The sequence below is a fragment of the Vipera ursinii genome (genome assembly GCF_947247035.1).
Source record: "Vipera ursinii genome assembly, chromosome: 1".
NCBI classification, from domain to species: domain Eukaryota; kingdom Metazoa; phylum Chordata; class Lepidosauria; order Squamata; family Viperidae; genus Vipera; species Vipera ursinii.
This window is the reverse complement of record NC_139512.1, coordinates 323181718-323207185: the sequence shown is the minus strand read 5'-3', so window position 1 is coordinate 323207185 and position 25468 is coordinate 323181718. Positions and strand designations below refer to the sequence as shown.

Here is a 25468-nt window from a genome sequence, read left to right as displayed (position 1 = left end):
ACAAAAATCAAAGTTATTAAGAAACTGGCGATTTTTTTCAATAGAACAATTTCAAAATATGCAGCATGTTATGATCACACACAGTAAAATACATGGATGATGTAATTATTCTTGTAGAAGACTTAGCTTAAAGCAATTTACCAAATTTAGAGCAGAGAGTATTTTAAATTAGGGTTCCATTTTAACCTTAATGTTTAATGGCTCTGCTTCTTCAGTGTTTTTAATCTGTAGGTAAGACCATTTAATAGAGGAAGTAATTTGTAACACAAAGATGAATAATATGAAAAACATCATCCAGGAAACTCTTGCACAAAACAAACAGAGAAAAAAAAATCACAGGAGCAGAGAAATTAAGAAAACAAAACCAAATAGACAATTCTTATGTTTTCTAATGCAAGAACTTTTTCTATGAAAGATGTAAGGATAATAAATAGGATTTCTTAACTTATATTTGGTTTTTCTTTAGTTACTGAATAGTTTTCCTACCCTCTTACAAAAGGATTTAAATCCAGAGGGTGCACCTTTCAAACAAACTTGGATCCCAGCAGTTTTATCTCTCACTCAGTTTAAAATTTTCTTCATGTACAAAACTCAGTCCTTGACTGATCTAAGAACTTATGACAGATGAATCCAGATACAGCAGAGGCCCATTTAATGATCAACCTCTCCTTTCATTTGAGAAATGGCATGTTTTGTTTTTCTTCCATATTGTGTGGGATTCCCTTTTCCTTTTAACTGAGCAAACACTTCTTCCCTGTGCTTCGGGTCTCCCCTGCCCTGCTTCCTTTTGGATAATAGCAATGGATCACTTGCATGTGGTGTTTGATGCCTTGCATGATGCTAACATGCAAAGGCAAGTTCCAGTCTGCATGCTGCTTAATGAATGTTTTTCCCCTTTCTCTCCCTCCCTGTTATGTGCTTTCAGAAGACAACTATGTGGAAGGTGGGTGATTTCTATCTTATTTTTTAAGCTCTGTTCTGTACTTGAATATACCTTCTCTTTAGTGTTTTGCCTCCAGGTTAGTGTTTATAATGATACATCTTATCATTAAAACGGTAAGTTGATTTTGTTCTTTCTTTATGAGAATGTTGAAGTCTTAAGATCGTGGTTCTGGGTAGTTCCTTTCTACCCACCCACCCCAACTGAAAATTCACTGCTAAAAATGCAAATGATATCTAGGTTTAATTGGGGAAAGTAGAAGTGAAGTACCACATATTTATTTCTGCTCTATAAGCTTATTAAATAGGTGACCTTATTTACAAGTTGCTTTCATCCACTGTAACCTGATAACCAAATAAAGTCAAATTTTATATTTAAAATATTCCAATGAACAATTATGTCTCAAACTATGACAATAATCAAGGAACTGTCCTGGATATGCATAAGAATTTATATGGTTCCTATTTTTTTCCTAACAGAATTGGTCTTACTATACTATAATTTGCTTTTTAAGTTGCACTAATTATTTAAAAAAAACATTGTGGTATGGTATTAAATTTGTCTTCATAATCAGTACATCTAAAACCACTATATAGTAATTCAAAACATATGATAAGCCTTTCTTTGAAGCATGGAGTTCAATTTTAACTGACACTGAGGAACTGCTTCAAGAAAGAGGAAAGGAGAAACTTCCCTTCTACACCTGTAGAAACTTTCATGACTTTGCATTTTTTTAATGGAATCAAGTGGAGGAAAACAACAATAACAACAAAACTCTATTCACTGCATTCTCTGTGGCTGTATGACAACCTTTTGGATTATTGCTTATATTACTGTGGTTAGGAATCTTTTATAATACTATTGTATAGAGAGTATGTGATTTAATTTTATTATCTTACATGGTAGAGGCAGGACATGATCCGTATTCAAAATAATGGATCACATTCTCAGATTATTCACACGTTTCCAGTTTTGCAAGAATCATTTATTTATCAGTTTATTCATGAAATTTCATTTTTCTTATTCATTAGATGTATATTCCATTATTTTTCCATGAGTGCAAGATGGCATATTGTAGCACTCTCATCTGTTTTTAAAGGACATCTCTACGAATAGGTGATACTGAGAGACTATGACCTTAAGGATTGTCATGAACCTGAGTCTATCCAATCCCAGTTTAACATTTGAAATATTGTGTTTCTGATGACTTTCATTTGACATTGAGTTTAATTTATTCCAATGTCATAGAAAGTGATAAATATAAATGCTGCTTACTAATAAGCAGCATTTCTTTAACTATTGCCTCTTGTACTACTATTCTCTCACACATAATAAGGACTCCTTAGAATCTGATTGTGGTCCAAATTCCTTTAGACTGTGTACAATTTATTTTATTGAAATGGCAGAAAGAGACAGACTTGCTTTAATAAATATTTTAAAGTAAGTATTCTAAAACAAATAACAAAAAAATAGCATACAATCTTGCTAAGTTAGTGTATTGTGTGCACATTTTTTAGCTGGTAAAACATCTATGAGTATGTGTAGATTTTGTAATTTATGGAAAATACAGTAGATTAGTGTTTTGTTTATCTGATTTTCTCAGGAATCTGATGAGCCACCTACCAAGGAGAAAACAGTATCCACCATCTGTTGTGGTCTAATTGCATTTTTGCCAAGGCAGGAAGCAAAGGAGAGAAGGAATCCTTCTCTTGTGGACTACCAAACATGCCATATGGTTTATAAGTTATAGAAACAGAACCACTCTACTTCAGGAGAATGGCTTTAATTGTTATTGTAATATGTTCTAAAGAAAGATATGGCAGCATAAACAAAACCATACCAACTACTTAATGAAAGGAAACACCCTCTGAGAATCCAATGAGGCAAACATGGAAGCTCATAGAGAATCAGCTGGCTTTTCATTGCACTCTGTAGGGTCACTTCAGTAAAGAAGATTAAGGATTTTCTCCTTTAAGCAAGAATTTTTAACCTAATTGTTCATAAGGAGGGGAAAAAGATATATACTGCTATTCATATGTATTGCAGAATAGTGTCTGAAGAACATTGGTAGTTAAGATGAATAAACAAAGCCAGATGTTGATGTCTACATATTGTCTCACTTATTGTATCACTCATGTCTATGCACACTTCTTCATATATAATCTTGTTTACTATATGATCTCCTTTTATTTTCTTGTGCTACCTTGATTGACATGTCTATCATCTAATGAGAAATAGAATTAACAAAGGGAAAATCAGCAGATCTCCAAGCCATATCATCTTTGTGGTACAGGTAGTCCCTGACTTACAACCCCATTTCGGACCAGAATTCCCATTGCTAAGGCAGGCAGTTAAGTTAGCCGCACTTCATTTTATGACCTTTTTTGCCATATTGTCTAGTCAATCACTGCAGTTCCGCTGTAGTTGCTATGGGAATTAAGTGGTCATTAAGCAAATCCAGCTCTCCCCCTTGCTCTGCTCTGCTTCCTCTGACTTTGTTTGTCAGAAGCCAGCTGGGAAAGTAGCAAATGGCAACACATGACCCTGGGATGCTGCAACTGTAGTAAAAACTTGCTGTTTCTCAAGTTTATGGAGTTTAATCATGTGACCATGGGGGTTCTCCAATAGCTGTGACTCCAAGGACTGGTTGTCAGTCACTTTTTTCAGTGCCATTGTAACTTCAAATGGTTGCTGAATGAATAGTTGTAATGTAAGGACTATCTCACTTCCTGTTTAAATTAGCAAACAAGTCAATCTCTTTATGTTCAGGTAGCCCTTCACTTATAACCACAGTTGAGCCCAAAATTTCTATTGCTATCCAAAACAGTTAAGTGAATTTTGCCCCATTTTATCACCAGAGTTGTTAAGTGAATCACTGCAGTTGTTAAGTTAGTAATATGGTTGTTAAGTGAACCTGGCTTCCCAAGATGTGCTGTGGGTTTGGAGGGGGACCCTGTCATTGGATCCTACATCCTAGACCAGGGGTAGGCAACCTCAGCATGTCATGTGACATGTTTTGACATATCACAACTTTTTTTGCATTACTGGAGCTGGGGTGAGCGCGGCCTCCACATGATGCAACCTGCCTGAAGGCTGGCAGTTTGACATCCCTGTCCTAAACCCTATAGAAATATCTATGATTCCATCTGTGCTCTAACAGTTCTGGAGCAGAGGGCATGGCATGGGAAGAAATTGAGGGAAGGACTGATGCTAAATGAGTCAAAGCCTTCGTGGTAATTCAGCATGCCCAAGAGTTAGTTTAAAACACGGGTGTCAAACTCGCCACGTAACATGATGTGTCACGACATATCACGACTCTTTTTGCATTGCCAGCAATGGGGTGGGCGCAGCTTCAGTATGATGAAACTGGCCCAAGGGCTGGCAGTTTGACATCCCTGGTTTAAAACTATGCAAATCCCCACCAATAAGGAAGAAAACAAGCAAACAAATAAATTACTAAAAATGGCAAAGAAGATAGTAAATTACACTTCCTGACTTTTTTCCCTGCCAGCCTGTTACCAGCAGAGCACTTAAACTATTAGAGGCTCTGACATTCAGGTTATCTGTGAGGTCAGGCAGAAACACTCTCTTAATCAACCATCTGGCTTGGTTGATTACAGAATTTACATCCTAATTAAGTGATTGTTTTCAAAACTGATTAAAAATCCATCTAGAGAATAAAAAATAGGTTATATACTTGTACACATTTCAGTATGAACTGATATGCATGAGATCAATCAAAATTCTTGGTATGTTGCTGTGTGTATAATTGCAGGCAGTCACACACAGCAAAAGTAACATCCAGGCAAAGTGTTCATGTCCTAATAGAGCAGTGCATAAACGTTAAAAGTTGATGCATGTCAAAACTGATCAAGGTTAATACACCAAAACGATTCCTCTATGTGAAGCAATGAAGCCCATTTTAGCCTTTGCCCTAAAGATCATTCTTTTGTTTTAATCATAACTATACCTGGCTTTCTTTGATTACATTTATAACAACTATTTTTTTCTATATACACATTAGAAATACCTTTCTCTCATCCCCATTTTTGATAGCATTCTCTTACATTCACATTTTTTCTTAATTGTCTTACCTCTTCATTCTATCAGGCATCTTTTTCACACTTCTCATTAGAATATCACCACATACTGCTGTGGTACTTGGTGTAAAGCAGAAGTTCCAGTCTAGGGGCTTCTATTTCAAACAAACTTCCACTGCCCAAGGGCCATACTTAGTTAATTTGGAAAACTGAGAGGAAGAAGCGTAGAGCTTAAAACCTGGAGAATTTTGTAATTTCTTTGCTTTGCAGTTGGCAGTCAATTGCTGTTTAAAGTTTCATTCTTGTCAGCAATACGATTTTTAATCAAGGCAAATTATGTCTGGGAGTCTTCATCTAGTCTAGTTGAGAGGTGAATTAAGGGTTAATTGTCTGGAGATCTGAGCCAGGTGTGAAGTCTGACACTTTATAGCACAATTCTCTTTATTCATTTGCAAGTAGAGTATGTATCACCTTTCCTTTCATTCTCTTACCATTCATTCTGTTGAAATTAGAAGACAGGTAAATATTTTTCATAAACAGTTTATGCCATTTCTTTCTGTAAGTGTTCTACATTCACTTCAGTTTTTTCCATTTTTTTTTCTCTTCCTTTCTTCCACGATCTTTTTTCTCAGTATAAATTTTTATACTGGCAAATAATAATCTGTTCCACAATCAGATCCTCTCATCACTTTCTGTCCACTGATTCTCTCAGTCTTTCATCATAAACAAGAACATTAATCCTGCTTTTACAGTGTAAGTATGAATAAAAAACACACATTTAAAACTGGTATTAAAAAAACCCATTCTTTTTGTTCGCCAAATACAGAAAGTCCTTGACTTACAACAGTTCATTTAGTGACTGTTTGAAGTTACAAAAGCACTGAAAAAAGTGATTGTTGTTTTTCACACTTAGGACCGTTGTGGCATCTCCGTGGTCACATGATCAAAATTCAGATGCTTGGCAACTGTTATATATTCATGACTATTACAGTGTCCTGGGGTCATGTGATCCTCTTCTGCAACCTTCTGACAAGCCAAGTCAATGGAGAAACCAGATTCACTTAACAGTCGTATTGCTAACTTAACAACTGCAGTGATTCACTTAACAACTGTGGCAAGAAAGGTCATAAAATGGAGCAAATGTTACTTAAGAAATGTTTCCCTCAGGAAGAGACATTTTGGGCTCAGTTGTGGTCGTAAGTTGGAGACTACTTCTAATCAACTTTCTCATTTGTTCCTAGGTCTCTAAGTGCCACTCTAATTTCACTCTTCTTGTTTCCAGCCCATTGCCTCATATCACGTATCCTCATTGCATTCATTCAAAATGTTTCAATTTTTTTAAACAAATCACTGCAAGTTCTTTTATCCTTCACTAAACCATAATATGCAGCATCCATGCATCCATGCACATGTACAAGAAACCCTTCTCCCATATATTTGAGTACTTACATCCATAATTAAGTCTATATTTTATTTCCTTTTATGCATTCATCAAAAACACTCTGTGATCAAATCATTTTGATTCAAATAAATTGTATCTGCCCCATTTTTTTTAGTTCAGGGACAATTTTTCCCCTGTTTGTTTAGTTAATTCATTTTCTTTATCATGTACTTTCATACCAAGTTACAACTTGCATGATCATCAACATAAGACTCCTGGATATTTTACTCCACTGATCATTGTGGCTTTGATCAACCAAGACTTTCACATTTCACTGAACAAAATAAAGAAAATGTAGCAAAGTTAGCAGGTTAGTTGTCCTCATGCTATATACAACAATCCCTACTAAGAATTTCATGGCACACAATAAGAAGTATTCATATGTCAATGTTTCATACATACTTCCCTTTTTATTTTAGATCACTACATTTTAAAACAAAAAAAAATAGTTAAAGTAGCACACTTTTTAAAAATTCACTTTCACGTTATTATGATCATTGACCAATGCACGGGTTTATATAGTTAACAGATAACACAGGCAATATAAAATTCAGATACAGAAAACTAATATTCTTTAAAAACATGAATTGTTATGCTTTCTATGTGAATAAGAATAATATCATGAGAATAATAGGTGAGAATAAATTCCATTATTCATAATTCCATTTATGACAGGAAACCTAATATATTTATTCATCCATTTATTATTTATTTGTTTTGTATAGCCACCCATATCAAATCAATAATTCTAAGTGGTGAATAATCATAAAACCAATTAATAATCCACTAGTGTCAGCACTAGTGTCATACTTGAAGGAACCACTGGGTTTTCACGGCCTTCCAAAAAGCCAGCAGGGCTGGGGCCATCCTATTTCAAGAGGGAGCATGTTTCAGAAGATAGGCACTATGCAGAAAATCACAACTCCTGGTCCCTGTCAGCTGACATTCCTTGGTCAGTGCATGCCCAAAGTGCATGCCCATCCTACTGAAGTGGATTCGATGAATAAAAACAACTGTAAGAAGATGGTTCTCCAGGTAACTCAGTCCCAAGTTTGGGTACAAGTATTTAGAGTTCCAGTTGAAAACACACTAGCAACTAATGCAGCCCCTAAAGGAAAGATGATACATGTGCTGAGTAGCTGACACCATTTGCAACCCATGCAACCACATTCTGTACCAGCTGAAGCTTTCAAATGCTCACGAAGGGTAGTACCATATAGAGGGCATTGCAGTAGTCAAAATGGGAGTAATGAACTCCCTGATCCACGAATCAAAGCAACTGGCACCCAACCCAAAGGCCCTCTTAGCCACAGCAACCACCTGCTGTTCCAGCAGGAGTTGTGAGCCCAAGAAGACCCCCAGTTTGTGCACCAGGTCCATTTGAGACAGTGCCACCTCATCCAAAACCAGAGATGGGAAAGCTTTGGTACCAGAAGGCCCAAGAACCTACAGCCACTCCATCTTGCTTGGTTTAAGCCAAAGCCCATTATGCCCCACCCAGGCTTTTTCAGCCTCCAGGCACTGAGACAGGACTCCACGGCATCACTCAGGCAGCCCAGGGTGGAGATATAAGCTGGATATTATCAGCATATTGATGATACCTCATCCAAACCATCAGATGACCTCACCCAACGGTCAAGCGTAGATGTGAGATAAGAGGGAAGAGACAATCAAACCATGTGGCACCCCACAAAGCAGGGACCACGTGCTGTACCTCTTCATTCATATCATCATCAACTGGAACCAACCCCAGAGGGAGGAGGAGAATCAGCACAACACTGTGACATCCACTCCTAATTCCTAAAGCTGGTCCAGAAGGCTGCTGAGAGGTCAAGAAGAGCAATGATGGATGCACTGCCTTTATCAAGCTCCTGCCAGAGATCATTCAGGAGCATAGTCAACTCAGTCCCATATCTCAGCCTGAAAGTGGTTCAGATAATCCATGTTCTCCAAGCCCTTTGAATTTTCCATGAGACTACTTTCTCTATAACCAGTGGTGGGATTCAAATATGTGAACAACTGGTTCTATGTGGATGTTGCTTCTGGAAGTCTATTCTAGGCCTGGGCAACAAAAAATTAGGTACCGGTTCTGCCAAAGTGGTGCAAACTGGCTGAATCCAACCACTGTCTATAACATTTCTTAAAAAGGAATAACTTTATATTTCTTATAGTATATAATTTTGATAATTGTATATATTACAATTTCTAATGCTAGAACTTTAAATCTGCATAAGGAAAGAAAATGGGGGAGGGGTGCATTTATGCAATAAATCCCATTGAGCTGTGGAATATAATTCAGAGAAGATACATTTTGCATTTAACTTTACAACTGCTTTTATAACTCATTTGAGAATAACATTTACTGCTTATAGTGGGATTTACTTGGAATAGATTCCTTTATAATAAAAACAGTTACTGTAATTATTGAGGTGATTATGCAGGCACAGGATTGATATTTGTAACAGAACCTAGCTTGTGGTGCAGGTTTGCTATATTGTTTTAAATTTTCTTTCTTTGACTGATAATATGAAATTTATAATATGAACTCTATTTCTGAAAACATTCCCAATTTAGGAGAACATGTTACCTTCTTATTGCATATATGCTCAATTTTCTATGTGAAGTAAAAGCCTTAGTAAAGTTTAGGAATCTTACCTTCCAGTGAAAACCAGCATATTCTTTTACATACCTTATTTGTGTGAAGAAATGTGTAACAATAAAATGCATGAGACTGTATTTTGTGATTCTTTTGCCCTCTTCCAAAAGAAATAGAATAATATTTTATGACTTTGTTTTTAAATTAGGTGTTTCTTTTGTCTAAAGTTAATTTCTATTGATGTTTGTAAAGTTTGCATATTTCTTTTAAAAGGATACAGTCCCCAATCCCCCATTTGTTTTGGTTTTTTTAGATAATTTGCTTGCTAAGGAATTATATAACCTACAGTTGTTTACTATTTTGAAAAACAATAGTTAAGAAACAGGCTTGATTTTGGTGAACCAAAAGTGCAATTCATTTTCAGCTAGTCAAAGCAACTAATAACAAGGACTCCCCCTTCCACTTTATACTGTACTGTTTTTCCGTTCACTGGATATGATGATGATGATATTCAGAAATGTATTTATTTTAGCTTCACACAAACAAGGAAACGTCCCTTGCATTTTCATTTCAATGTGATAAAGTAATTATTTTATTTAATTATTTGAAATGCTCATTTTCAATGAGAGGAAAAAGATCAGACCCAGCCCATTCTTCAGGTTGACACTACTCCAGGTTTGGAGAAGAATAAATAAATAAAAAGAAACTATTTTATAACTGCAGGCTGAAGCATCCATCTAGCAAAAAAAAAGTATTTATGAGTTTTATGAACAAATATTCTAGGAATTGGTTGAAGTTGAAATCACTTTCTTACTATTTTTGTCATTAAAACCTATTTTAATGCTTAAAGAAGATAAAAGGTAATCCAGAATTATTATGTTCAAATAGTAATACAATTGTCCCATTCCCACCTCCAAAAGAATTCCAACTGGTGGTTGAAACATGCCCCTTTAACTTTGCAGTATTATGCAAATATTTCACAGGACACAGACACCTGTTATTAAAGAAATTAAAAAGTCACTGTGACACTACCACCTTCCTTGAACCCTTGTTCATTGCTGACTGTGCTCTTGTTTCCCTTTAAGGTCTGGCGCACTTGATGATGGGCGACCAAGGTATGGGTTCTGCTCCTTTTCCACTCTGCTTCAATCATTTTATTTTATTTTATAAAAATTCTTTGTTTCTTTTTTGTGTAGCTGCTTCAAAGTCCATCATAACAAATGATGGCCAAATGCTTGTGAACTGTCTCAGGCTGTAAATAATCACACAGTCTTAATTACATCTTTTGTCCCCTCCCCCCCCCTTTTTTTTTGCACTGTGTGTCTATAAATAGATCTAACTTATGTTGCTGTTATTTTTTACTATTTGGTCTTGAACCTTTTTGTTCTATTTTTTATTGTTTCCCTTATCCCACTAAGAATAAAATAATTGTTAAAAAGGGTGTCATTTCTAAAAATCATATTGGGAAATTGCTGTGAGTTTAAATGTAATGATGATCATAAAATATGAAATGCACTCTTCAGATAGATATGAAAGAAGACCCCCACCCCCACCCACCCCCAAAAAAAGAAATCTGCTTTGCATTAATGCATGGTTGTTTGGAAAATGCAGAAACCATTTGTTTTTGGCTTCTGGAATGTTAAGAACATATTTTTGCAGCATAATGGAATTAGTGATCTGTCCTCATCACCTTGTGCAAATTCTTGCCCACCCAACTCAGTGTTCATGTTACTTTTGTGTCATGCCTTTGAAAAATGAAGCATGGGTTACTTCTGTATTTTTGTGCATGTTGGAAAGCTGTAATTCTTAAAATATGATGCCAATTGCATCTCCATTGTCTTCAGTCATTTGCCTCAAGTTTTGTCTCTTTTCATGTTTTGAACTGTGATGGCATTTACATTTACACACACAACTCTTACTGTTGTTTCTCTTTTTGTTTTCTCTTCTGTCTGGCAATACTTTCTTCATGGAACCATTTCATCAAATCCATAGGTAAAAGTAAAGGTATTACATGACTTTCTTCTTTCCTTCCTTCTACCTCCCTTCCCATTCTTTTAAAAACCATCTATATGCTGTAAAGTATGTCTGAGTGATGCAAGTACTGTTTATGTATCTAGTATTGGTTCATTGTGTTGGTGGGAGGTAGGTATGCTTTTTTTTTTTACAAGAAAAGCTTAGTTGGTAAAGGTCAGAGGAAAAAAACCAGAGTCAAAACCTTTTTAAGAATGTTTGTTGTGTCTTGAATATGAATAACATGGCTGTGACACTAGGATCTAATGCCAAGGAACTATTATCTTCACAGTGTAAAAATCTTATATGTGACATAGTCTACTAGCCAAGTTTTCCAGTACAAAAATTATGGATGTTTCTAAGATAGGATAGAGATTGGCAGAAATGTAGGTGAGAATTAATTGCTAATAGCTAAAAACTTTAGTGAGTCTATGATTTATGGTATTAGAAAGGCAATGCCAAACACCAATATTTGCTTGGAGAAAATATAAGGAAGAAAGAATGGGGATGGGTTGATAGAGACTTTTCCAGGAATAAGGCAGCAGCTCAGAAGAACAATCGGAGGCAGGCCCTGGAGAAGCTGAATTCAACTAACCATCTGAGGTATGAATTCTGTTTTCATTGCCCTCCAAATGCAAAGCATATCTATTGGAGGCAATCTTTAAGCATGAAGCCACCAGATAACTGAATTGAGAAACTTGGCTCAGGGTCCACTGCAATGGCATGTAAGTCTGAGTACCATGTGACCAGAGCTTTTGTCTATTGTAGAAGCTTGGGTGCAGTTTCGTCTATGAGAATTTTGTGCATAGGTTTTTAACTTTGTGTATTGTTCAAAGCATGAATGCAACAAGGGAGATAAGAGACCCAGAAAATGAAACAAAAGTAGGTTGTGTTAAGAGTTTTGGGGAAGAGGCCTTATTTGACCTCTTATATTTGTTATTTAAATCTCTGGGTGAGGACAAGTAAAAACAGGTAACTCTTCCTGTATCCTTTGGTAAATTTGAAACTTAATTAATGTATCAGTGTATAGTAATTAAAAACGAAGTGCAAACCATCCAAAGCATTTTAGTGTCACTGGCTTCAAGTGGAAAATGAAATACCCAATTTTCTTTTGTTGTTATCAGTGGGACTCAAAAGGATTTCTATTTGAAAGAACGTCAAAATATTTAAGTATATATAGTATGTGCGTGTGCTTGTGTGTTTCTGGAAATAAATTGTTTTGGCAATGTAATTGTATTGTTTGGTTAACATATGAACCATGGAATTTTCAGCCACTCTCCATTTCACATTACATTTTACTGAATGTGTTATATACCACCAAAACTGCTACAATAGATGGTGCCGCATGACTACAATTTGCTCCCGAAGCCAATTGCTTTGGTGTATCTGGCAGATAATATCAGAAATGACATCACCAAAATGTAACAATACAATAAAATATAATAAATTAAAAAAATGAGATTTTTTTGTCCATTCTTATCATCTAAATCCTCCCTTTGCTTAATAATAGGCTCAGCTATACATGCACCAACAAAATTATTGAAAGTGTTGTATTCTGAGAATAGATTTGCTGATGTTGGTCCTTCATCTTAATTTGTATTATAAAACTTTATATTCCTGCCATTTGTAATTTAAAATGTTTAAATCTTGCAATTTAGGGTAGTGGTACTATGCCTCAAAATGCCCTAAAAACTACCATTCAATGAGTTGTTCAAATAGGAAGCAAGAGGAAGAAAAGAATATATATATTTTTTATTCCCTTAGAAATAGCTTTCCTATCAGGATATATTGTTTTGTTTTGAATGTCTACTGATTTGGGATTTTGAAACAAACAAGGAATGTGGCACCAGAATTATACATTATTATTGGTAAATGGGAAGGATTCAAAAAAATTATTATAAATTATTCTTTATGAGATATAAATGTGAATAAAGGAGAAGGTAACTGTTCCTCTAACACCATCATACTATCACATGTAGGACTGGCCTTGATTTATTCAGATCTGGAAAAAAAAACTTTTAGAAAAACCTATATTATATATCTGTCCAAAGCGCTTAATATAATCAGGAGTTTTCTGTGATGGGAAAGTTGCTATGGTAATGCATGCTTATATAGTTCAACAAGAAAGTGGACAAAATTGTGACAGCAACAATGTCATGGTTCAGCAGAAAAAAGCCATTCTCTTCTAATAAAACATACCTCACAAGGATAAATGATTCGTGGACAGGGTTTTCAACATATGGTGACCCTGCTATTATGAACAATGAAATATACTGTATATACAGTACCTAACACTGTTGGATTTGTTTTCCTATTTTTGTACATTGACCATATCATATAAAAGCTTTGTGTTAGCAGTCTATGGCAAAGATTAGCAATCTACAACATTTAAACATACATTAGCACTGTCGGAACTAATATATTTTCACCACTTATCTAAAACCTGCAATTTATTTCCTTCCTGCCAATATTTATTATATTCCCACCCCCTTCTGACAGGGAGCTGGAGTTGATATGCATGATTTAAAAAAAAATCACAACAACATTACAGAACAAAGATTATGAATCCTCATGCAATATGTTTGATAACAAATAGGGATTTAATCAACAATCCCATTTTTACACAACAATCCTTTATAGTTCAAGTCAGTGGTTCTTAACCCAAGTCTATAAACCCTTTGTAGGTACATGGGTCCATTTCAGGGAGGATATGTTAATTTGAATAGGGAAAAAACTACAATCTTATTTCACAATCCTTTAATTTAAATTTACCTTTTCATTCATTAATTTATGTAGACAACAATGTAATTTATGATATCTAGCCCCCCAAAATGTTTGCTAATTTCTGTAAATTTCATTATTATTATACTTAAAAAGAATTGTCTTGTTATTGATTTAATGGATTAATACATTTTCATATTTTTTATTTTTCAGTATGTTGATATCTGTATTTGAGCATCGTTAGTTTCCTATGCAATCTATGTCTATGCATTCCAATGCAAGATATTCATTGCAAAGTTCACTGGTACAATAGACCAGGGGTAGGCAACCTCGGCTCTTTTATGACTCATGGACTTCGACTCCCAGCTATGCTGACTCAGGAATTCTGGGAGTTGAAGTCCATGTGTCATAAAAGAGCCGAGGTTGCCTACCCCTGCAATAGACTCTCAAAAAAGGAAAAAAGCCTTAAGACCTTGACTATAAGTGACCCCTGTATTGATTTCTTGCCATTCAGAGGCACAAACTCCCCCTAAATTAAAAAAAAAATCAGTTGGGCCCACCATATTTATAAATTCTCAGCTTCTTGCTTTTTTATGCTACTGCAGTTTTATTCCAATATCATTATTAAACATTGCTTTTTAGTTCCCTAGATTTTCTTCTTTTGCCTAGTAAGCTTTTATTTTTGTTTCACATTCTCCTCTTCCATCACCAACCTCCTTGCTTCTGCTTCTTCTTCATTTCTATCTTCCATGGGTTCCTCTGTCTCTCACAGATGGACACGCCACGCACACTAAACTATTCTGTCAAAAGCATTGCACTGAAGGTTCATAAGAAAATAATTTCTTCGTGAATGAGAAATTCCAGTAGAACATTTCTATATTTCATTTATGTATTTATCCCACTTTTATTACTTTTATAAATAACTCAGGGTAAGCAAACATACCTAATACTGCTTCCTCCTCCCATTTTTCTCACAACCAAAACCCTGTGAGGTGAGCTGGGCTGAGAGAGATTGACTGGCCAGAGGGCACCCAGTTGGCTATCATGGCTAAAGCAGGACTAAAACTCATGGTCTCCTGGTTTCTACACTATTATCTTAACCATTCTTCTATTCTTGTTTTTTATTGTCCCCCTATTTTTGTCCCCTTCCCATACTTTTACACTGTTTATTAAAGGAACAAGCAGCTAAAGTGATTAGTTCTATTTTCATAAAAAGGTAAAAAGGTAAAGGTTCCCCGCACATGTGTGCTAGTCGTTTCCGACTCTAGGGGGCCGGTGCTCATCTCCGTTTCAAAGCCGAAGAGCCAGCGCTTGTCCAAGGACGTCTCCGTGGTCATGTGGCCGGCATGACTAGATGCCAAAGGCGCACAGAACGCTGTTACCTTCCCACCGTAGTGGTCCCTATTTTTCTACTTCTATTTTCATACCCATAAGTAAATCAAGGTATTTTTAAAAAAGTTCAAAGTCTCCATTTCTGACTTAGCTTTATTTTTCCTTATTTACATGTCATATAAGTGATATCACCAGCTGTAGGAGGTCCATTGTTTGGGAATAAGTTTTACTTGAAAAATCTAAATGGCATCAAAACTCATAACAGCTGTTAAAGGAGCTCAGTATTGAATGCCAAATAGTAAAGAAGAAAGCCTGTGCCAAATATACACTGAGGAAGTTTTGCAGTGCTCTAAGTAAATGATCCCTATGTATTGTTACATCACTCAAAATGATGCAGCTGTAGAAAATAAAATATTCACAGATGGTACTCTAGCATCTTTGAGCAACCCCTCTTAATACTCTTATCACAAGCTTTTTTCTGGCGCTCTCCTTTTTCCTTGATCCCATAGATAATTATATAAAGACTTTGGCAGTTTGGTGTTCTGGGAGGTATCTGAAGTTCCATACTATTAACACCACTTGAACTGTTCAATATTAAAGTTTCATAACTCTAACCGCAACACATCAGAATTAACTAGGGTTCTGTTATTACAGGCAGTCCTCAATTTACAACCACTATTGAGTTCAAAATTTCTGTTATTAAGCGAGTTTTGCCCTATTTTACGATCTTTCTTGCCATAATTACTGTAAGTGAATCACTGCAATTGCAATCACACATGGTATTCAATAATCCTATAAATTATGACTTACTGACCTTCAAAATGTGAAATAATAATAATAATAATAATAATAATAATAATAATAATAATAATAATAATAATAATAAGTTGGAAGGGACCTTGGAGGTTATCTAGTCCAGCCCCCTGCTCAGGCAGGAAACCCTATACCATTTCAGGCAAATGGCTGTCCAGTCTCTTCTTAAAAACTTCCAGTATTGGAGCATTCACCACTTCTGGAGGCAGGTTGTTCCACTGGTTAATTGTTCTAACTGTCAGGAAGTTTCTCCTTAGTTCTAGGTTGTTTCGAGTCTGTTCGAGTCTGTCCTGTATTTTAAGACTATCTTCTGGAGTATTGGCTATTCCTGCCAGCTTGGTGTCGTCTGCAAATTTGATGAGTTCCCCATCTATCCCCTCATCCAAATCGTTAATGAAGATATTGAACAGCACTGGGCCCAGAACAGAGCCCTGGGGCATCCCACTACACACTTCCTTCCATGTAGATGCAGTTCCATTGAGGACCACACGCTGAGTACGGCCTGTCAGCCAGCTACGAATCCATCTGGTGGTGATGCTATCTAACCCACATTTTTCTATCTTATCAAGTAGTAGGTTGTGATCTACTTTATCAAATGCCTTACTGAAGTCCAAGTAAATTATATCTACAGCATTCCTCTGGTCCACTAATTTTGTCACTTGGTCAAAGAATGTAATAAGATTTGTCTGGCATGATCTCTTTTTGACAAACCCATGTTGACTTTTAGTGATGACTTTGTTTATTTATTTATTTATTTATTTATTGATGGGATTTATATCCCGCCCTATCTCCCGAAGGACTCAGGGCGGCTAACAGCAAAACATATAATAGGTACAGAAATCAAGATAGAAATAAAATTGAGAACATCTGTGCAATAAATTAAAATTAGAGAATTTTTAAAAAAATAAATTAAAAATACTAAATATAAATTAATTAAAATGCCTGTCAGTCTAGGTCAGCCTGGTGGAACAGGAGTGTTTTGAGGCCGTGGCGAAAGGATTGGAGGTTTTGGGCCATCCGAAGCTCAGGGGGGAGCTGATTCCATAGGGCTGGCGCTCCCACAGAGAAGGCCCTCCCCCTGGGGGTCGCCAGCCGACATTGCCTAGCTGACGGTACACTGAGGAGGCCTTCTCTGTGTGAGCGTACTGGACGATGGGAATTTGCATCAAGGTTTTCGCTGATTTGTTGTTTGATTATCTTTTCCAGAATCTTCCCAGGTATTGAGGTCAGGCTGATAGGTCTGTAGTTTCCTGGATCTATTTTTTTCCCTTTTTTGAAGATGGGAACTACATCAGCTCTCTTCCAGTCCTCTGGTAGTTCCCCAGTGCTCCAGGATCTTTGAAAAATATAGTTCAGTGGTTCTGAGATCACGTCTGCCAGTTCCTTGAGAACTTTGGGGTGTAATCCATCTGGTCCTAGTGATTTGAACTTGTCTAGGCTGGACAGGTGTTCACTTACCATTTTTTTGCCTATCTTAACTCGCGTTTCTATTCTATTTTTATGGCACTGGTTTTGGTAGGTTGGACTGTTTTTTCCCTTTGTGTAAAGACAGATGCAAAAAATGAGTTAAATAGTTCTGCTTTCTCCCTATTGCTTGTCACCTTCTTGCCACTTTCCCCCACTAATGAACCAATCATTTCCTTAACTTTTTTCTTGTTTTTTATATGTTGAAAGAAGCATTTTTTGTTGTTTTTGACTTTGGTCGCAAGCCTTAGTTCATTTTGAGCCTTAGCTTTCCTCACTTCATCTTTGCAGGCACGGGCTATTTGCTGATATTCTGCCTTAGTTATGTGCCCCTCTTTCCACTTCTTATACTTGTCCTTTTTATCTTTCAATTTATCAGAGAGTTCTTTATGCAGCCATGCCGGTTTCTTTTGAGAGCTGTTATTTTTCTTCTTTGTTGGTATTGTACTAGATTGGGCCTTTATTATCTCACTTTTCAAAATTTCTTCAGTTGTTTTCGCCTTTAGGATTCTCATCCTTGGAATTCTTCCCATGGTCTCTTTAAGTTTATTGAAATTAGCTCTTTTAAAGTCCAAGGCTCTAGTTTGGCTGTGTTCTATTGCTTGTGCTTCCAGAATGTTGAATTCCAATATTGCATGATCACTTCCCCCCAAGGTTCCTGTGGCTTCGACATTTTCTATCATTTCATCTCTGTTAGTGAGAATTAAATCCAATATGGCTAATCCCCTAGTTCCCTTCTCTACTTTTTGGGAGATATACTGCTCAAAAAAATAAAGGGAACACAAGATAAGATATCCTACTATTAAATACAGTACATTGTGTTGTTTAAGTGTTCCCTTTATTTTTTGAGCAATATATATATATATATATATATATATATATATATATATATATATATATATATATATATATATATATATATATATATATATATATATATATATATATATTACATGTTAATAGAATTGCTATCCTTACAAATGATACATGTTTATTAAACTCTGATGTAAAGTTTAAGGTAGTGGCAGGTACAGTGTTATCTATACTTTACCTGAAATATTTGCCTCTATGTCACATACAAGAGGTTAAACATCCTAGTCCTATAAGGAAAGTAGACTAGTAATTCTGATCTAAATCCATGGATTAGGACTTCTCCATCTCTGGGTAGGTTGTAGGATAAATGAAAGATGTTGATTTCCCACTACATTAGATATCCCTTTAAAATAAGTGAAGCAAAGTGTTCCCATAAATATCAAAGTTTTTTAGAAGAATGAAAGAAGCAACTGTAGTTTACATAAGAATAGGAAAATTATTCATGTGTTATTGATAAATCCCAAAAATGAAATACCCTGCTACTGAATATTTTCAATACATTTCAAAACAAATTCAGAATTACTGTTCAAGATGGAACAGGGGGAAAAACAACATGGATGAGATAGTTGGGTAAGAAGAAACACCATATCTCTAAAAAAAATCTAAACTAATATTGTAAACCTATTATTTCAAAGAGGGTATACAATCTGATATCATAATTTCTCAGAAGTAAACCCAATTGGCTTCCAAGGTAAGTTTGTTTTTATTGTGAAACTCAGGGACAATATATTGTGTCTTTTTTCAAAGCAACAGCAATAAAGCAGTAATTACTGATTTACTAAGCTACTCTTTTTTTTCTCAAAGTCCTAAAGTTTTATTTTATTGCGATGATACAGAATAGATGTGTTTTGTATAAGAATAATTCTTTTTCCTGTTGCTTTTCTTAAACTAACCAACCAACCAACCCAAGAAAACTTTTGGAAGTCATTCAGTTAGGCCAGGGTTTTTCAACCAGTGGTATGGGTACCACCTGTGGTACATGGGCACCTGGCACATGGTACGCCACCATCCTAGAAAAGTGGTTGCAGGGGAACGGAATGAGCTGAACCGGTGGCAGCATCGTACAAGCCTGAGCGAGAGATGGCTGGAGCTGCAGGGTTGTCAGAGCTCAGTGCAAGGGCCAGGATCAGCACTTCTTTGGGGCAGTCAGGGCTCAGTGGAAGCACCAGGATCAGTGCCAAATTCCAGCTGGAGCTCGGTGCTGATCTTGTCACTTCTGCTGAGCCCAGAAGAAGCGCCGATCAGCTGGAATGTTGCATCATCTCCAGGGTCTTGTGATTTACATTCAGATGCTTGGCTACTGATTCATATTTATGATGGTCACAGTGTCCCAAGGTCATATGAAGTGACCAAAACCTGCTGCAACCACCCAGCAGTCGGGGGGAATAAAAACCAAACACTCCCCACCCCACCCTTGCTGACAATCCTCAACAGAAATGCTCACAACAATGAAAACCTCGGACAGGAGGAAGAGTGCCGCTGGGCAGGCAGGCAGGTGTCTTGCTTGGCTGTGGCTTGGAGGGCACTTTTTTCAGTGCCATTGTAACTTCGAACAGTCACTAAGCGAACTGTTGTAAGTCAAGGACTACCTGTTCTTTATCACTTTTTCCCTTTTTTTGTTTTTGTTTTTTGGTCAAGTTTTTGACACCTTGCTAGGCGACTGGTGGTACTCGGATGTTGCCATATCGTAAAAGTGGTACAATGAGTGAAAAGGTTGAAAAGCCCTGAGTTAGGCTAACCCATGTGGCTTTTTTTCTCAGAATTATCAAGACCAATCACATTGGCCTGTATGTCATCCTTTCATGTGTTCTCTTAAAATAAGAGTTGCTTCATTTATTTATTTTCTAAATATGAGAAATGGAGAAGAACAATAGTATCTTCTATTGCACTTATTTCTGCTGGTGAAAAATAGTTTGTGGACTTTCAAGTACTCAGAATCTGATCTGTTGATCCAAGTAAATATTTCAGCTTTGCAATTTTTGTGGTATTCCAGAATAAACAAAATTATTTAGATCATTCCACTTGATTTCAACTTTTCTCCATGGAATTTAGGAGAATGAGCATGTTTCCACCATCCCAGCTACCATCCAAAAATATTGTTCTCTCCACATATGCAATAATAATAATAATAATAATAATAATAATAATAATAATAATAATAATAATAATAATAATGATGATGATGATGATGATGATGATGATGATGATGATGATGATGATGGAGGAAGGTACCTTGGAGGTCATCTAGTCCAACCCCCTGCTCAGGCAGGAAACCCTATAGCATTTCAGACATATGGCTGTCCAGTCTCTTCTTAAAATCTTCTAGTGTTGGAGCATTCACCGCTTCTGGAGGCAGGTTGTTCCACTGGTTAATTGTTCTAACTGTCAGGAAGTTTCTCCTTAGTTCTAGGTTGCTTCTTTCCTTGATTAATTCTCTCCTTGATATGGTTATGTGACTGAAGGGTTGTGCATCTGAAAGCATCCAGGTTGAAGGATGCTGAATTAGAGAGCTACTGGCCAGTTCAAGTTTCTCTAGGTGCCATCTTACTGTCCTAACTCAACCCTCTAATTATTAAATCACTGATTCTGTCTTATTATTAGCATTAGGTTTTGACCTTTTAAGTTGCAAGGTTGCATCAATTATATGAAATATTTTTGTTCTGAAAATGATACACAGGTTAACTGCTTTATATTACATGTTTCATGTTTGCTAAATTTGTTTCTGAATATAAATCCTCTTAGAATGCTGATTATCAAGTAATGGATACTTGAAGGATTGTGCATCTTTTCCTAAAGGCACTTCTCCATTCTTTTAAGATCAGCTGTTAGATTCCTCTTAAAGTACTTGTGAATGTCAATTGGTGCTAGTACTATAGAGGATTTCTGGTACCCCAGAAGATCTACCTCTATCTATATATTCCACCTCTAATGGAATTTAACAAGCTTAATCAAGCATTTATTTTATACTTGCTTAATAAATATATTCTTTTTTAAAATTTGGATTTTTGCTTCTTTTCCTTTGCTATTTCCAGTTTAATGATGTCTTATTATTGACATTTGATGTGTCCTTCTATACTTTGTAGCCCCATTTGAATGACTCCTGTAATGCGGGGATGTCAAACTGCTGACCCGTGGGCTGGATCCGTCATGCCAAAAACCGCACCCACCCCATTGCCAGAAATGGGGAAAAACTCACAATACATCACAACATGTCACATGCCATTGTGAGTATGACACCCATGCTCTAATGGGAAGAAAAGGCAGGAAAATTTGTAAATAAATCAGTCAGCACAAATCATCACTCAGCAATTTTTACCATAGCATTTTTTTAAAAAAGGAAGCTTACATTCAAATTATACTTCTTTTGAAAAAAAAATACATATTTTTCTTTACTTTTGTTTCTGGTCATGAAATAAATCAGATTAAAAATAAAAACTGAATTTAGAAAACAGGGTCTCTTTTTCTCTCTTATTATTATTCTTTATCCAAACCAGGTATTATGAATGAATGCAGTTGAGAAAAAACATAGTAATCAAAATAAAAGATCACATTACCTGAATGTCTTGGAGACTTGTCTCAAAAGAGTCAAATATCTACAGCCTATGTAGTCAATATTTCATCAAATGTTCTCTTTCTCTTATATGTAGATATCAGATTTATAGTTGTATATATCAGAGAAAGCAAGTGGGAAAAGGATTTCCCCTCCCTATCTTTATTTTGTATCTTGCAAAGCTATGCAAGTCATAAGCCAATGATCCCACTGGTCTTATCTTCAGTTTTGAAACACATGCTTCTCATGTCTTTCTGGAGGAACAAGAAATAGTAGTCTAGTTCAACCCCCTGCTCAGGCAGGAAACCCTATACCATTTCAGACAAATGGCTGTCCAGTCTCTTCTTAAAAACTTCCAGTGTTGGAGCATTCACCACTTCTGGAGGCAGGTTGTTCCACTGGTTAATTGTTCTAACTGTCAGGAAGTTTCTCCTTAGTTCTAGGTTGCTTCTCTCCTTGACTAGTTTCCATCTGTTGCTTCTTGTCCTGCCTTCAGGCGCTTTGGAGAACAGCTTGACTCCCTCTTCTTTGTGGCAGCCCCTGAGATATTGGAAGACTGCTATCATGTCCCCGCTCGTCCTTCTCTTCATTAAACTAGACATACCCAATTCCAGCAACCGTTCCCTATATGTTTTAGCCTCCAGTCCCCTAATCATCTTTGTTGCTCTTCTGTACTCTTTCTAGAGTCTCAAGATCTTTTTTACATCATGGTGACCAAAACTGGATGCAGTATTCCAAGTGTGGCCTTACCAAGACATTGTAAAGTGTTATTAATACTTCACATGATCTTGATTCTATCCCTCTGTTAATGCAGCCTAGCACTGTGTTGGCTTTTTTGGCAGCTGCAGCACACTGCTGGCTCATATTTAAGTGGTTGTCCACTAGGACTCCAAGATCCCTCTCACAGTATCTATTATTGAGCAAGGTATCACCTATAGTATACCTGTGCGTTTGTTTTTTCCTGCCTAAATGTAGAACCTTACTTTTTTCACATTGAATTTCATTTTGTTAGATAGCGCCCAGTGTTCAAGTCTGTCCAGATCCTCCTGTATCTTAAGCCTATCTTGTGTTGTTCAATTATTTTTATATAATAAAGATGTCTGAATTCTGTGTACATATTTATATAAATTATATCTAAAAAATATTTACACAAATCTATATCATATTTAACATCATATGAATGCATTTTAGTCTTTTAATAAAAATTAAAAATTAAATTTAATAAAATTAAAAATTAAATTATTTTTTTTTACATAAAGGCAAAAGAAGAATCTTGCTGAATCAGACTAATGGCTCATTAAGAATTTTCTTCTATACAGTTGCTGACCAGATACAACCAGAAAACTCACAAACCTGAGCGGAAGAGTAATAATTGTCTTCTGTTGTTCCTGAGCAACTGGCATTTAAGATGAGCTACCTGGGTTATTTTTTTAATTGCATTTTTTTTCTTTGACCCATTTAAACTTCCTGCTTGCCTGACTAATTTATTTTCCTTTTCTACCTCCTTTATTACCCTCAACTTTAACTTCATCTCTAGCTTGCTTTTCTTTCCTTCCTAGCCATCTGGAGTGCCTGTTTTGCTACAGCTTTAACCCAATCATTGCCACTTTAAATACAATAAAATATTTTTTGGGACAGATTGACCACAGCTACTCACCAAAACTGCCTTTCTGGATTCAGCAAGAACCTGATAACAGAAAAAAAACCTGTCCTCTCTTCTTTCCTCTTCTCATATTATCCATATTTATAAAGTCTGAACCAAATTTCATATAATTTGCCTCCCCCAGCCCCAAATTACTTGCCAGCCCCCAAGAGGGCAAATAGACATTTCTATTTTATAAACAGTATTCAGCAGCAATGCTATATTACTGCTTTATAATGCCTTGATAAGACCACAATACTGCATCCAATTTTTGGTTACCACAATATAAAAAAGATGTTGAGACTCTGGAAAGAGTGAAGAAAAGAGCAACAAAGATGATTAAGAGAATGGAGACCAAAATATATGAAGAATTGTTGCAGGAATTGGATATGTGTAGTCTAGTGAAAAGAAGGACCAAGGGTGACCTACTGATAGCAGAGTTCCAATATCTGAGGGGCTGCCACAAAAGAAGAGGGGGTCAACCTATTCTCCAAAGCGACCGAAGGCAGAACAAGAAACAATGGATGGAAACTAATTGAGAGAACCAACCTAGAACTAAAGAGGAATTTCCTGGCAGTGTAAACAGTTAATCAGTAGAGTGGCTTCCCTCTGGAATTTGTGGGTGCTCCAACACTGGAGGCTCTTAAAAAGAGACTTGGAGAGCCATTTGTCTGAAACTCTATAAGGTCTGCTGCTTGAGCAGGAGGTTGGACTAGAAGACCTCCAAGGTCCCTTCCAATTCTGTTATTCTGTTCTGTTATTCTGTTATTTGTCAGCCTTTTGTAAGATACTAAAGATCCTGGAATTGGGCCTAGGTACTAGGTGAGCCCATTTTGATATGGTGGCTATTTGTGTATATATGTGTGTGTGTGTGTGTGTGTGTGTAATTAATAAATAAACTGAAAATTAACAATATCTATCCGAAGAACATAATTGGTTGAAGAGTTTTTGAAATGGAAAAAAAATCTACAGTAGTGAAATCTTGTCCAATTTACAATGTATGGTGAGTAAATTAAATCTGGCGCATAATGAAATATTTTTCACTTTGTGTTCCTTAAGATATATTTTTCCCAAAATAAAAGAGGTTTTATTTTAGGTAGATGATGAAAATGTATTATTAATGCAAGTTTAGATTCAGTGCAAGATAAACTTTGTAGTAAGGAACTTAGATACATTAATTAAACCTCATTTTTTGTTAAATATTGGAGTTAAGCAAAACATTGCATTGCTGGGAGAGATAAGACACCATAAATTAAATGTAGTGTACATAATTCCACAATTTTTCCAGCTTTTGGGACATAATCTCATTGGAACATTGAATAATAAATTTGCAAAAAAAATGGTTTGATGTCCCCATTGTCAGTTTTCCTGCAAGAGCAGATTGACATGTGATTAGGTTAAAGAAATTAAGAACATTTCAGTAATCTCCATCAAGGATTTATTCTATCTATAGTTATAATGAACACATTTGATTGCATTTATTTAATTTTCCTCCAGCAGATAGAAATGGCACAGTGTCATTTTTTTTTCATTTGCAGGTCACTGTTTAGGTCTTCCAGTTTGTTTACTACATTAATAGTTGATACAAATTAAATAATAGATGATAAACATTTAATACCTGGAAGACTTTACTTTCTCCTTATTTTGTCACTTTTTCACAGTTTACTCTTTTTAATCCTGTGCCTGGTATCAAGAGTTCAGGTGAACATTGCTGCTATCTACTGTATACTCTGCTTTGTCGGTTTATACAATTTGAAAAAGTTGAAAAGTTGAAGCTGAATGAATGCCTTTAGCAATCTACACTACTGATTTCTAAAGTTGCCCTTTGATAATAAAAAGTATCTTTGGCCTTCAGCATTCTCCTTTTATATATTAATATGCAGAATTTATTAATACATTTTTGTATGCAATGGAACTAAGCATATCAAATGATGTGTGTAAGAAGCCAATTACAATTCTTCTCAAATGTAACAGGGTCACATGAAATTAACAGTAAAATTATTTTTGTTGATATTTTGATTCACTGCCTAAAAAGGTAAAATTCAT

The 25468-nt window shown here is 35.9% G+C and overlaps 1 protein-coding gene and 1 long non-coding RNA gene across 22 annotated transcripts in view; one reads left to right on the top strand and one right to left on the bottom strand.

Annotated features, from left to right (window-relative positions):
- NRXN1 (neurexin 1) overlaps positions 1 to 25468 on the top strand; it is a gene marked incomplete at its 5' end in the record, with an annotated part of 949216 nt that overhangs the window by 96497 nt on the left and 827251 nt on the right. For 10 of the 21 annotated variants that reach the window (XM_083350273.1, XM_083350278.1, XM_083350282.1 and 7 more), the window contains 2 exons: positions 926 to 943; positions 10103 to 10132. The exons of 4 other annotated variants lie outside the window; for them this stretch is intronic. In XM_083350273.1, the coding sequence (XP_083206399.1) occupies positions 926 to 943; positions 10103 to 10132 (48 nt within the window). Of the gene's footprint in view, positions 1 to 925; positions 944 to 10102; positions 10133 to 11009; positions 11022 to 25468 lie in introns of all 21 variants that reach the window. 7 more of the 21 variants (XM_083350270.1, XM_083350281.1, XM_083350265.1 and 4 more) reach the window with 2 other exon arrangements.
- The window catches only part of LOC310633089, a 262877-nt gene that overhangs the window by 227831 nt on the left and 9578 nt on the right, over positions 1 to 25468 (bottom strand). The gene's annotated exons all lie outside the window — the stretch shown is intronic.